At 42.8% G+C, this 13,756-nt stretch overlaps 1 protein-coding gene across 4 annotated transcripts in view; it reads right to left on the bottom strand.

Annotated features, from left to right (window-relative positions):
- Positions 1 to 13,756, bottom strand: part of LOC122553381 (zinc finger protein 410-like) — a 43,065-nt gene that overhangs the window by 17,457 nt on the left and 11,852 nt on the right. For 2 of the 4 annotated variants that reach the window (XM_043697071.1, XM_043697069.1), the window contains exons 4-6: positions 10,683 to 10,818; positions 6,099 to 6,278; positions 3,887 to 4,052 (exon numbers count right to left, since the gene is read on the bottom strand). In XM_043697071.1, the coding sequence (XP_043553006.1) occupies positions 3,887 to 4,052; positions 6,099 to 6,278; positions 10,683 to 10,818 (482 nt within the window). The remainder of the gene's footprint in view (positions 1 to 3,886; positions 4,053 to 6,098; positions 6,279 to 10,682; positions 10,819 to 13,756) is intronic. The other 2 variants (XM_043697070.1, XM_043697072.1) reach the window with 2 other exon arrangements.

Raw genomic sequence — 13,756 nt, 5'->3', positions numbered from 1 at the left:
AGAGAAGGCGAGGGAGAGGGGACAGAGAGAGAGAGAGAGAGAGAGAGAGAGAGAGAGAGAGAGACCGCGAGCGAGGTAGATGGGAGAGTAGACAGACAAGACATGGTGGTCAGGAAGTGGGGAAAACGAGGCCTCAGTGCAAAAGCAAAGTGTGGGAAGCAGGAGATATGGTTTACTTCCTACATATTAAAATTATCCAAGGAAATGGGGATAGTGCTGGACAATGCCATTGAACCAGATCAACCATAATTTCACAGAATGGCGGAGTAGGCTCAAAAAGCTGAATAACCACATCCTGCTCTAATTCCTTACATTCTCCCATGGCCTCCAGTTTATTTTGTTTATTTACTATACAAACTTCAAACTATTTTAGTGATATTCTCTCGTTTTCTTTCTGAAAAGCGGTCCTGATGGGCCTGGGGTTCAAATTCACATACCACAGCTGTGACAGCAATAACGAAATAAATGTGAATAAGTCAAAGCCTTTCCAGTGGCTATCCTTCTACTTTGCACCTGATCAATAAATTAGTTTAGCGGTAAAAGTGTAAAGTAAGAGATCGGTGGTAAAGGGTGAAATATATTGTGGGGGTGGGAGGGCAGAATTTAGTCACTTGTTATGGACTAGGCCAGACCACTCAAAAACATTCTTATGCAGGCAGCCCAGACCATAACTTCACAATTTGTTTCGCTAAGTGTACAGTGTAAATTACCCAGAGTAAGTTAGCGAGGTTGACCACCAGGTTTTAAAACAGGCAAGACATTATTCACAAAACTACACAATGAAAAATAAAGAACAGCACAAAGAACACAGGCTATTCAAACTAGACTTAATTATGCTGCTCTGAATATACACAACAGTCCCAATAAACAAACCCCCCTGAAACTCAGTCAAAATGTAATAAATGCTTACAGGCCAAAATTAGAAGGGCAGAAGGAAAGAGAGTTTAGCAGCCTGTTTCCACACAGCTGAACTCCTAACTAGTTCTGGACTGAACTCTCAGCTAGAGAGCTGACCACTCCCCTTTCATTATACAGGTTACTTCTAAAACATGACCACTTTGGCGTGAAGTCTCATCTGTTTACATATAAACAAAAGGCCTCTCCAAATTCTTTTCTCATCTCTATACCAAACTAGCCACCTCAGAGCCAGGAGGGTTTTATGACCCCTCTGAAAAAAATCAAAGACACAGTATCCTTCAGAAAAGGAACAGCTTTTAGAAAAAAGGGATCAGCTTTGTGACATTCTGTTTTTACTTATAGGCCTTTTCTTAAAAAGAAAAGTGTCTGTAAACTAGCTTGTCTTGGTATATGTGTACAGTCTATTCCTTTAAAATACATGAAAAAGTTGGAAACGCAATGGACCTAGAAGAGCCCAATTTTCCTGGCTTTAAATTTGCTTCAACATAAGACACTGGGAAGAGAATGTTAGATTTGGAGAGGCGGTGGAAGGGTGAATGGGAGAGGGGGTAGGAGAGTGAATGAAGGCGGGGACCTTGAATTATTTTTTGGTTAGCCCTTTGGTCCTTTAATATCCTTCGCTTGAATGACAAGTGGGAGACCTTCAAAAGTGTGATAACAAGAGTTCAGAATCATTATGTTCCTGTTAGAGTGAAAGGCAAGACTGATAAGATTAGGGAACAATGGATGAATAAAGCTATTGAAGTTCTAGTCAAGGAGAAAAAAAATTGATATTGACAACTGGAATCAACTCAATCTCTTGAAGAGTATAAACAGTGTAGGGCATTCCTCAGAAGGTAGGCAAAGAGGGGATGTGAGATAGCCTTGGCAGGTAAGTTCAAAGATAATCCAAGAAGATTCTGCAAATACATTAAGAGCGTGAGAGCAACTAGAGAGAGAGTAGAACCCTTAGAGATTAATGAGGTCGTCTTTGAGTTGAATTGCAGGACATAGGAGAGACAGTAAATGAATATTTCAAATCAATTTTTACTGTTGAGAAAGAAACAAAAGATGGATAACTCAAGGAAATAAATATTAATATTTTGAAAACAGTTCACATTACAGAAAAGAAGTGCTGAAGGTCTTAGAAAACATAAAAGTAGATAAATCTCCAGGACCTGATCAAGTGTATTCCAGGACATCATGAGAAGTTAGGGAAGAAATTGCAGGGCCCCGGCAGAAATATTTGTATCATCTATAAACACAAGTGAAGTATCGGAGGACTGGAGGGTGGTTAATGTTGTGCCATTGTTTAAGAAAGGCTGCAAGGAGAAGCCTAGAAACCATAGACCTGTGAGTCTGACATCGGTGGTGGTTAAACTGTTGGAGGTGATTCTGAAAGATAGGATTTATATGCATTTGGAGGGGCATGGAATGATTTGGGATAGTTAGCATGGCTTTAATGAATTACCAAAAAAATTGACGAGGGCAGAGCGGTAGACATTGTTTATTTGGACTTTAAGAAAGCCTTTGACAAGGTTTTGCATGGTACACTAATTAATAAAGTTATGGGATTCACGCTGAGTTTGCCAATTGAATACAAAATTGGCTTTCAAGTAGGAGACAGACAGTGATGGAGGATTATTTTTCAGACTGGAGTCCTGTGACCAGCAGTGTTCCACAGGGATCAGTACTGGGTCATTTACATAAATGATTTAGAGGAAAATATAGGAAGTATGGTTGGCAAGTTTGCAGGTGACACCAAAATTGGTGGTACAGTCGACAGTGAAGAACGCTATCTAAGATTACAAAGAGATCTTGATCAATTCGGTCAATGGACTAAGGATTGGCAGATGCAATTCCATTTTGGATAAATTGCAACATTTAAAAGGTATTTGGATGGGTATATGAATAGGAAGGGTTTGGACGGATATGGGCCGGGTGCTGGCAAGTGGGACTAGATTGGGTTGGGATATCTGGTCGGCATGGATGGGTTAGACCGAAGGGTCTGTTTCCATGCTGTACATCTCTATGACTCTAAATGTGAGGTATTGCATTTTGGTAAAACAAACAAGGGCAGGACTTATACAATTAATGGTAAGACCGACCCTCTGTAGTGTTGTAGGACAGAGACACCGAGGAGTTTAGGTGCATAATTCTTTAAAATTTGCTTCACAGGTAGATAGGGTGATAAAGAAGGCATTTAGCAAGTTTGCCTTCATTGCTCAGACCATTGAGTATAAGAGTTGGGGTATCATGTTGAGGTTATACAGGATATTGGTGAGGCCTCTTCTGAAGTACTGCATGCAGCTCTGGTCACCTGTTACAGGAAGGATAATATTAAGCTGGAGAGAGTTCAGAAAGGATTTACCAGGATTCGCCAGAAATGAAAGGGCTGAAATATCAACTGGAAAGACTGGGACATTTTTTACTGGAGTATAGGTGGTTGAGGGGTGACCTTACTGAGATTTATAAAATCATGACGGACACAGACAAGATGAAATATAAAGGGTCTTTTCTTGACAATGAGGGAGCTTTAAAGGGGGGGAATATTTTTAAGGTGAGGGGAGAAAGCTTTAAAAAGGACATGAGAGGCAACTTTTTTTATTTTTTTTTTTACACACACAGGGTGGTTTTTGTGTGGAATCAATTTCCAGAGCAAGTGGTGGATGCAGGTACAGCTACAATGTTTAAAAAACATTGAATAGCTTCATAAATAGGAAAGGTTTGGAGGGATGTGGATCAAGCGCAGGCAGGTAACACTAGTTTAGTTCAGGAACATGGTCAATGTGGACGATTTGGACAAAAGGATTTGTTTCCATGCTGTATAACTTAGTTTGCAAATTTCTGTGTCACAGTTTGGTTTTGCATTTGCATCTTTAGATCTGTCTCAGTATCAAGCAATCCCGAAAATGAAAAACTTTTTGCCCCACTGCCAACCAAATACAGAGTGCAGGCATGTGGTTATGAAATATGGTTTTGAACTCACTTGTGTGTTTTCAGGTGATATTTCAGGTGCGCATGCCAGAGGAAGGTCCTGCTACATCCGTCATAACAGCACTTCAGGGTCTTCTCACTTCGTGGAGTGGTGTGCTGCAGCTCAGGAGTTAAATCTTCCTTACAGCTGGATGCTTTACTGTCATTGGTGGGCTCTGCTGAAAGCGAAAATCACACATCACAAAAGGCAGCCGAGAAAAACCGGTGCTCAGGCAGCAAGCAGATTTCAACTGGCCACTACCTGTCGGAAATACAATTTCTGCTTCTTCTTCTACTGCAGTTGTGTCAGCACAAATTAACAACACAGGCCACCATCTACCAACATTTATATGGATGGCACTGGTTAAGCGCAGCAGGCCAGGCAGCATCCAAGGAGCAGGAGAATCGACGTTTCGGGCATGAGCCCTTATTCAGGCTGCTGCCTGACCTGCTGCGCTTTTCCAGCAACACGTTTTCAGCTCTGATCTCCAGCATCCGCAGTCCTCACTTTCTCCATGGCACTGGTTAAACCAGACATGTCTAAATAGTCTTGGTAATACGTGTATATGGACAGAAAACAGTCTAGAGGTGGGCCTTAAAGATGTCAAGTAATTAGATTAGATTAGATTCTCCTACAGTATGGAAACAGCCCTTCGGCCCAACAAGTCCACACCGATCCTCCGAAGAGCAACCCACCCAGACTCCTGACTAAGGCACCTAACACTAAGGGCAATTTAGCATGGCCAATTCACCTGACCTGCACATCTTTGGACTGTGGGAGGAAACAGGAGCAGATACGGGAGAATGTACAAACTCCATACAGACAGTTGCCCGAGGTTGGAATCGAAGCCGGGCCCCTGGCACTGTAAGGCAGCAGTGAGCCACTGTGCCGCCCATTAACTTAATTCAACGTAGAATCTCTACAATGCAGAATGAGGCCATACAGCCCAAATCTGCACCAACCCTCCAAAGAGCATCCCATCCTTGTAACTGTGCATAGTATTTTTACCACAGCTAGCCTGCACATCCCTGGACAATTGAGCATGTCCATTCCACCCAACGTGCATGTCTTTGAACTGAGAGGAAACCACAGCACCTGGTGAAAATCCACACAAACGGGGAGGGGGAGAACATGCAATGCCTACATGGGCAGTTTCCCAAGGCTGGAATCGAACCTGGGTCCCTGGCACTGAGGAAGTATTGCTAACCACTGAGCCACCATGCCTCATCATGGTTAGTAATGGGATGTGATTATTTACTCCGGCATCTGGATCGTCCTTGGGAGGAACAAGTGTTGCTACACTTCTTCAAAACAAATGGTCCTTGGGGTTTGTGTGGTACCCACTTCTGTCTATTTTCACCAGTCCAGTCCATACGATGGAACATGGCCAATCTACTTCTCGCCCTCCTTTGCAGGAGTGGTTCCTATTCCAAATCTTTGAAGAAGGGAAGATCAGGGAATGTCACAACAATTTGTTCCAATGCCTCTGGACCAGTTTGTGAAGGGTAGGGAAATACAGGAAATTCCTTGGTTGTCAAGCAAGTTGAGATGTTCAGAGGTGGCAAAAATGGGACAGAGATGCAAGTTCTTCCCTTTTGCTTTCCATACTATTTTTGGGGAGAGGTCGGTGTGGGAGGGGGGGAATTCAGAAGAAGAGAAACAAAGGTAAAATAAAACAAGAGGTCACTGGTCTCAAAACGTTAACTCTGTTTTCTCTCCACAGATGCTGCCAGACCTGCTGAGTTGCTCCAGCAATTTTTTGTTCCCGTGCATTTAAGAGAAACAAAAGTCGTGCCACTGAAAAATAAAATCGAGGTGATCCTCCCAAAAGTACAAAAAGGTGTGTGGGGGGGCGGGGGGAGGGGAGCCCACTGACAGTGAGCAACCAAGGGGCAGGCCACAGCAGCGATATCCTCCCGGCTCCAGACACCAAGGGCTGCCTGTCCCCTTCAGAGAGGATACTTGGGAGTAACCCACAACTGCAGCCGGTCGGCATCTTCAGGATAAAGAGGAGGTGAAAGATCAGAGTGATGGCAGAAACAGGAGCTGAACAAGAGAGGACAGGATGTTAGAAATGAAACTTTTTGTTTTGCTCATGATGCAATTTGAAAATGCAAGCATGGTGCTCAGAAGATATAATTCTTGGGCAGCCAACTGCACCGCAGGAAGCGTTTAAGAACTTGCATACATCAAAAAACAAAAAAGGACATAAAGCTGTCAGTACCTTTGGAATCCTTCACCAGTTCTGCTCTAGTTGCAGCCACAAGACTGTCATGGGCTAATTCCTGTACACGGAGATACCATGGAGTACTCCCATCCACGCTTTCATTGGCAGCAGTCACACTTCTGGCATCAGGTCCCTCAGCTTGAATTGGCAGCCCAGGGTCAGAGGCAGAGGGTTCACCTGGAAAACCACATGCTCCATTTATATAGTGCCCTTCAAAGCCTCGGGACTTTGCAAAGCACCCCAAGGTCAATTAAGTACTCGACAGTATAGAAATCAAAGAGGAAATACACTATTCTATAAAAAGAATAAAAGAATTACACAAGTTGAGGATAGGCCAATGCCCTACTTTATGAAAACCAAAAGAACACTGAATGCTGTAGATCAGAAACAAAAACAAAAATAGAGGTTTCTGGAAAAGCTCAGGAGGTCTGGCAGCAGAGGAAGGATCACCAGACCCAAAATGTTAACTTTGATTCCCCTTCACAGATGCTGCCAGAACCACTCAGCTTTTCCAGGAACCTCTGTTCTTGTCCCTGCTTTAAGAAACTCAAATAGTGTAAAGATGATTGAGAACTTAAATTCTCTAAAGAAAACAATACGCTCTCTATGGATTTTCTTGCAAAATGCAGACAGCAGAACTTTCTGATCAACCTATTTAGAGACGCTAGTACTCACCACTGGAACAGGTGGGACTTGAACCTGGGTCCCTGGCTCAGAGATAAGCACACTACCACTGTATCATAAGAGCCTTTAGAGCAGACCTTTCAGGATATTTCCTAACTAATCTATTCAGAGATAGTACTACACACCACTGAAGGTGAGACTGAACCCAGGCTCCTGGCTCATGGTAGGGACATGACCAGACCTTAACCCTATTGCAGCCTTGTTTCTTTGTGATGTTGATGGTGGGATAAATACCAGCCAGTAAAATGTGGTGAATTCCCCAACACCTTCTGCAAAACAGCATTTGCAAGACAGCGACAGTCCCTCAGTTTGACAACTCCATTTAAGTGGGAGCCCAATCAGCTGGATTTTGTGTTTGAATCTGAGGTGCCATAAAAGGGGTTAAATGGGAACACTATCTGGGAGCAGAGTTGGTTCTTGACAGACCAGCACTCCATGCCAATGCCTGATACAGGTCATTAATTTCTCCCATTTGTAATTGTGTGCAAGGCCAGGGAGGAGCAAGTATTGGAAACACAAAAGTAGCTCAGGATCCCACTCTTGATGGTGGTCCAGCAAACCCCGACTTCCTGTCCCCCAATTACCAGCATCAGTACAAAATCTGTTTGTGAGCATCATGCAACCAACAGTTAACCTGCCTGCCCAGGATCATTGTCAAGGTTTACAAGGTTAGTATAGCAGAAGGCTGAAGCACCCAGTAACAATCAACATCCTTTAAAAAAACAGAGAAAGATCACTGTGGGGGTGGGTGCAGTTGAACATTACAATATTTTCTCAATTCAAAAAAAATTAGCACTTTACTAATTGCCTGACTGCCTGTTTACATGTCCCCAACATCTCAAGCATTTGATGATTAAAAGGGAAGATATAATAAATATCTGTTTCAAAGTAAAATCATTTCCAGGCCAGCTGCATGTGTTTGTTGTGATCTTATAATGCAAGTGAGTTTAGAAACTACACAGTGACCAGCTGAAACAATCAGACCTTTATATTAACAAAGAGCAGAGCCAGACTTCACACCCTGCCAATGAAGCAGGCTAAGAATAAACTGATTGTGATTGGAGACACAGAGTGCTAAACACAGAGGGGTTAGATAGCAAGGCACATGTTTGTGACACAAATACTGCAGATCCTTTCCAACACCATTGTGTCCTTCCAGTCCTTTATCCTTTATTTGTTTATCCAGCTTCCCTGGAACATGTCCAATACTGTTCACCTCAACTACCCTTGTGGCAGCGAGTTCCATCTTTCAATTATCGTCTGGGTAAAGAGGCTCCCATTCAATGGCCTATTGGCTTTATTACAGACTACCTAACATTTGTGGCCCCAAAGCATGGCCTTCACTGCAAGGGAAACCATCTTTACATCAACCCTTTGATACCCTTGAGGCTTTTTGTCACATTTCAGTCTTATTTCTAAGAGCCCCAGCCTGCTTAATCTTTTCCGAAGGTAACAGTCTCTCACTTCTGGTATTATTTTTGCATTTATTCTAACAACAGAGGACAGGTTGTTCAGAGTACCCCAAGTATGCTCTAAACAGAGAGCCCCACTCTGCTTAATCTTTTCCGAAGTTAACAGTCTCTCACTTCTGGTATTATTTTTGCATTTATTCTAACAGAGGACAGGTTGTTCAGAGTACCCCAAGTATGCTCTAAACAGAGCTCAATGTGTTTTCTGTTTCCCTCCAGGAAGGAAACGGTTTTTAGTTTACATTTTTAAAATAAAGCTTATTAACCCAACTAGGTAAAAACAAGGACTGCAGATGCTGACTACAAATACTGATTTGTTAGTCTGTAATCCTAAATCCATTACACCTTGATGCTGACTTTCCAAAATCCATATGATCGTATTCACCCAGCAAAGTTTAGCCCTTGTACTTGCCTATATTTAAATTAATTTGCTAATAACAAGAACATTCCATAATGTAATATTTTCCTGTATTTTGTCACAGTCACTCAGAGGTAGTGGCAATGTCACTGGATGAGTAATTCAGAACCCCAGGCTAGTGTTCTGGGAAAATGAGTTAGAATCCCACAATAAAAGGTGAAGTTACTGTAATCCTACCGAATCACATGGCTATTCTGTAGTTAGAGGTAGATACTTGATAATGGTTTAATCTGAGGGTCACCATGCCTCAGGCAAGAGGAGAGATTGAGGAGAGCCACTTATGGTAACCTCAGCTGGTGCGGGAACTAAATTCATGCTGCATCACAGGCAACTGAGCTAACCGACCCCAAAATCCCACAACAGTAGGTGCTGGAATATAAATTTAATACAAATCTGGAATTTAAAAGCTAGTCTAATGGCGACCACATATCATAGCTAATTGTCGGTAAAACCCACCCGATTCACTAACGTACTTTACGGAAGGAAATCTGCTGTCCTTACCTGGTCTGGCCGACATGTGACTCCAGACCCACAGTTATGGAGCAGACATTTGAAATAACCCAACAAGCCACTCAGCTCACAGACATTTTTGGATATGCAATAAGTGCTAGGCCAGCCAGCAAGGCTTACATCCCACAAATGGGAAAAAAAGATGCAGCTCCACATCGCCTGCAAATTTTAAAATTGCACTTCTCATTCTTTGGTCCCTGTAAAATATAGTTTCCTACTTGTAATCAGTTTCAGTAACTACTTTAGCCATTGACGCCCTCTCACTTTGTTGTTTCAGCCAGCCTACCATCTGCTCTGCGGCTTGTCCCAGCTCCTCACATTTTGAATTGAGTCAACGTGGTGTCTTGTCGCTCAATTTCTTTTGCTGTTATCGATCCCGAAACACTTTGCAGTTCTTCTCAATTAGGAACTTAAAAAAAAGTATGTTTTTTTTAAAAAAACATTACCTTAAGGTAAATATTTGGGTATCTTTAACAACTCCCACTATAAGTGCACACATCAGAAAAGATAAAAGCTCTTGGCCCCTAAATATGCTGCTCCATGCTCTTTTTGATCTTACACTTGAACAGTAGCAATTGCGAAGCTTCCAACAGCAGAATCCAAATCACTGATCCCTGTCATAATATGTCAGCCTAACTGCAACTCAACTGAGAAATTAGAGGGGAGATGGCTAGATGTAGAGAGCTTCATCACCTAGATTCAAATGGTGTCGAACAGAGATTAAACATTCAACTTCCAATCGTCTTTACATTTCTTTCAAGCCTTAGACCACATAGCTTTCCCCTCATGTCACTTTTTTCCCCTTGATCACGGCTTCTTTCACTTGTTAATCGTCTCCTTTACATTTCTGCCTTATCATTTCCCACAAACTGACCTTATTGTTCAGAGACCACAGGAGAAAATGTAAGAGGAGGGATGCTTGGCACTTTGTTGGTTTGGAACTTAGAAAACAACGGCTCAAAGCCAACAGCACACCTCAAAAATGAAACGCAAACCCATTGCCCATCACTGTAACAAGGAAAGTTTCATGGAAAAATATTTAAATCCACCCTGCAAAATTATGGAGTCTCTCACATTCCCACTTTGCAGAGGTTTCTGAAGTAACTTCTTTTTCTTTTAATAAGCTCATCAGTTCACAAGAAGAGTCAAAACAGAAGTTGCTGGAAAAGCTCAGCAGGTTAAGCAAAGTTAACGTTTCCGGTCCGATGACCCATCCCTTGATTGAACTCGAAGGGTCGCCGGACCCGAAATGTTAACTTTGGTTTCTCTTCACAGCTGTTGCCAGACCTGCTGAGCTTTTCTAGCAACTTGTTTTTGGTTCTGATTTAGTGTCCGCAGTTCTTCAGAAGAAGAGTCAAACTGGACTCAAAACGTTAATTGTCTCTCTCTCTCCTCAGATGCTCCCAGACCTGCTGAGTTTCTCCACCACTTTCTGCTTTTATTTTAGATTTTCAGTATTCACTGGAGTTTGCTTTATTGCAGAGACTCTGTTTCACTTACCAGAGACTGGAGCTTGGTTATCTAATGTATTATCACTGCCTTTGCTTGGAGGCAGACATTGGCCAGCACTCTGTTCTGGCTCCTCAAACCCTTTTCCCAATGGTATGAAAGTATTCTGGACAAACTGTACCAGCAACTGTAAATAAAGCAGGTCAGAACATCAGCAGTTAAATCTAAACACATGACAGTGCTATGATACCTGGTGGTAGAACAACAATACAGGACAGACAAGAGAGAGTAAACGATTCCAAGGTTACAGTAAATCATGAATGTCATAACCATGAGAATACCTGAAGCCACACCTTATTTACTGTCAAAGTCCATTTAGGTCTCATTTAACAACGGAATCACCAGTGTCCCCTTGGGGCTCAGAAGGTCGAGAATTCACATGGTACTCTCTCTCAAGTTACAAAGTGGAAGAGCAGTGGTTCACTTCACAGAGAGACAACAGGAGCACGGAGGGTGTAAGGACTTCTTTTGTACACTTCATAGGAGTTGAGGACAGCTGGGAATTATGGAGACGTCAACTCTGCTTTAAGCAAAGCCAATCTTAATGCTGCAAGTGAGCAACTGAGAGGAGTTTGAGGTAAGGAAGGGGAAGTTACAAGTACAGTCTCAGGCTTGACAAGAAGTCCACGAATATTGGGTAGTGGAGTTAACCACACAAAAAAAAACAAAGGACTGCAGATGCTGGAAGATCAGAAACAAAATCAGAAATTGCAAGAAAAACTCAGCAGATCTGGCAGCATCTGTGGGGAGAAAGCAGGGTTAACGTTTTGGGTCTAGTGACCCTTCTTCAGAACCGCAGTTAACCTCACAGTTCACAGAGTAGGTCTAACAATATGAGTACTAATTGCCTGTCTTCGGCAAAAAAAAATCCTTGTACTCATATAGTGCTTTTAACACAGCAAATCACGCCTCACCAGAGGCACTAGTCAAAATTCCTGAATAGTCCCAGAGCAGGAGGATTCAACTGAGGACCATGGTTATAATAACACTTGTTATACTGAGCCCAAATCTGACAAAGAATGATTAGGCTGGTAGTGTGTATGGTGTTTGAAGTTGTCACAGTGGCAGTACTTTTGTCTTGGAGTCAGGAAATCATGGGGGGGGGCAACTCATTGTATAAATAATCTGAGGTGACACTTCAGTGGAATACTCGGAGTGCTGCACTGCTAGAGGCACCATCTTTTGCAGCACACTTCAAATCAAGACCCAGTCTGGCTTTTGATGGATGTCAAAGTCAGCAAGGCTTTCTTCAATAAAGAGCTTTCACCAGAGTCCTAAACAATATTTATTCCTTGATCAAAATCACTAAAATACATTAACGAGCAAAACTAGAGCCCATGGGAACCTAGGGGGAAACTCTCTGCTGGTTGGAGTCATAGCTGGCACATAGGAAAATGGTTGCTGGAGTTACCTCAGCTCCAGGACATCTCTGCAGGGATTCCTCAGGGTAGTGTACTCGGCCTAACCATTTTCACCTTCCCTCCATCAGTAGTGGGGATATTTGCTGATGATTGCACAGGGTTCAGCACTATTCACAACTCCTCAGATAATGAAAAGTCCATGTACAAATGCAGCAAGACCTCGACAATATCAAGGTTTAGGCTGACAAGTGGCATGTGATATTTGTGCCACCTGAATGCCAGTGGCAGCAAACACCTCCAACAAGAGAATCAAACCAGCATCCCTTATTACTCAATGACATTACAATTGCTGAATCCCCTACCATCAACAGCTTTAGGTTTACTACTTACCAGAAACTGAACTAGATTAGCCACATAAATATTGTGGCTACAAGAGCAGGTCAGAGGCTAGAAATCTTGCATCAAATCGGTCATCGCCTGACTCCCCAAAGCCTGCTCACAGTCTACAAGGTTCAAGTCAGGGGTTTATTGAAGTACTTCCCACTTGCCTGGATGAACACAGCTCCATCAACGCTCAAGAAACTTGATACTTTCAGGAGAAAACAACTCACTTGATGAGCACCACATCAACAAAGATTCACTCCTTCGCTTCGCAGCGCTCAGTAAAAGTGTCTACCATCTTCAACACTGGGTAGTGTTGGCATTCAGGTACGTAATTCTTTGAAATTTGCATCACAGGTAGAAAGAGTGGTTAAGGCAACAGCAGCATGTTTGCCTTCATTGCTCAGGCCTTTGAGTATAGGAGTTGGGACATCCAGTTGAGATTGTACAGGATGTTGGTGAGGCTTCTTCTAGAGTACTGTGCACAGTTCTGGTCGCTCTGTTGTAGGGAGGTTATTATTTAACTGGAGAGGGTTCAGAAACAAGTCAGCAGGATGTTACCAGGACTGGAGAATTTGAGTTATAAAAAAATAGACTGGGACTTTTTTCTCAAGTGGAGGAGGTTGAGGGGTGACGTTATAGAAGTTATTAAATCATGAGGGGCATAGACAAGGGGAATAGCAACGGTCTTCTGCCTGAAAGGTGGGGGAGTTCAAAACAATGGGACATATTTTTAAGGTGAGCAGAGAAAGATTTAAGAAGGATGTGAGGGGCAACTTTTTTTTAAAAAACAGTGTGGTTTGCATGTGGAATGAATTGCCGGAGATTAAATTAGATTCCCAACAGTGTGGAAAAGACCATTTGGCCCAACAAGTCCACACCGACTCTCTGAAGAGTAACCCACCCAGACCCATCTCCCTCTGACTAATGCACCTAACATTATAGGCAATCTATGGCCAATCCACCTGAACTGCACATCTTTGGATTGTGGGAGGAAACCCACAGACATGGGGAGAATATGACTCTATGTGGAGTTTGCACAGAGATGTACAGCATGGAAAGAGACCCTTCGGTTCAACCAGATATCCCAACCCAATCTAGTCCCACCTGCCAGCACGCATATCCCTCCAAACCCTTCCTATTCATATACCCATCCAAATGACTCTTAAATGTTGCAATTGTACCAACCTCCACCACTTGCTCTGGCAGCTCATTCCATACCCATACCACCCTCTGTGTGAAAGCGTTGCCCCGTAGGTCTCTTTTATGTCTTTCCCCTCTCACCGTAAACTTATGCCCTCTAGTTCTGGACTCCCCGATCCC

This window comes from Chiloscyllium plagiosum, chromosome 10 (assembly GCF_004010195.1).
Source record: "Chiloscyllium plagiosum isolate BGI_BamShark_2017 chromosome 10, ASM401019v2, whole genome shotgun sequence".
Taxonomy (NCBI): Eukaryota; Metazoa; Chordata; class Chondrichthyes; order Orectolobiformes; family Hemiscylliidae; genus Chiloscyllium; species Chiloscyllium plagiosum.
This window is presented reverse-complemented; position numbering and strand designations above follow the sequence as displayed.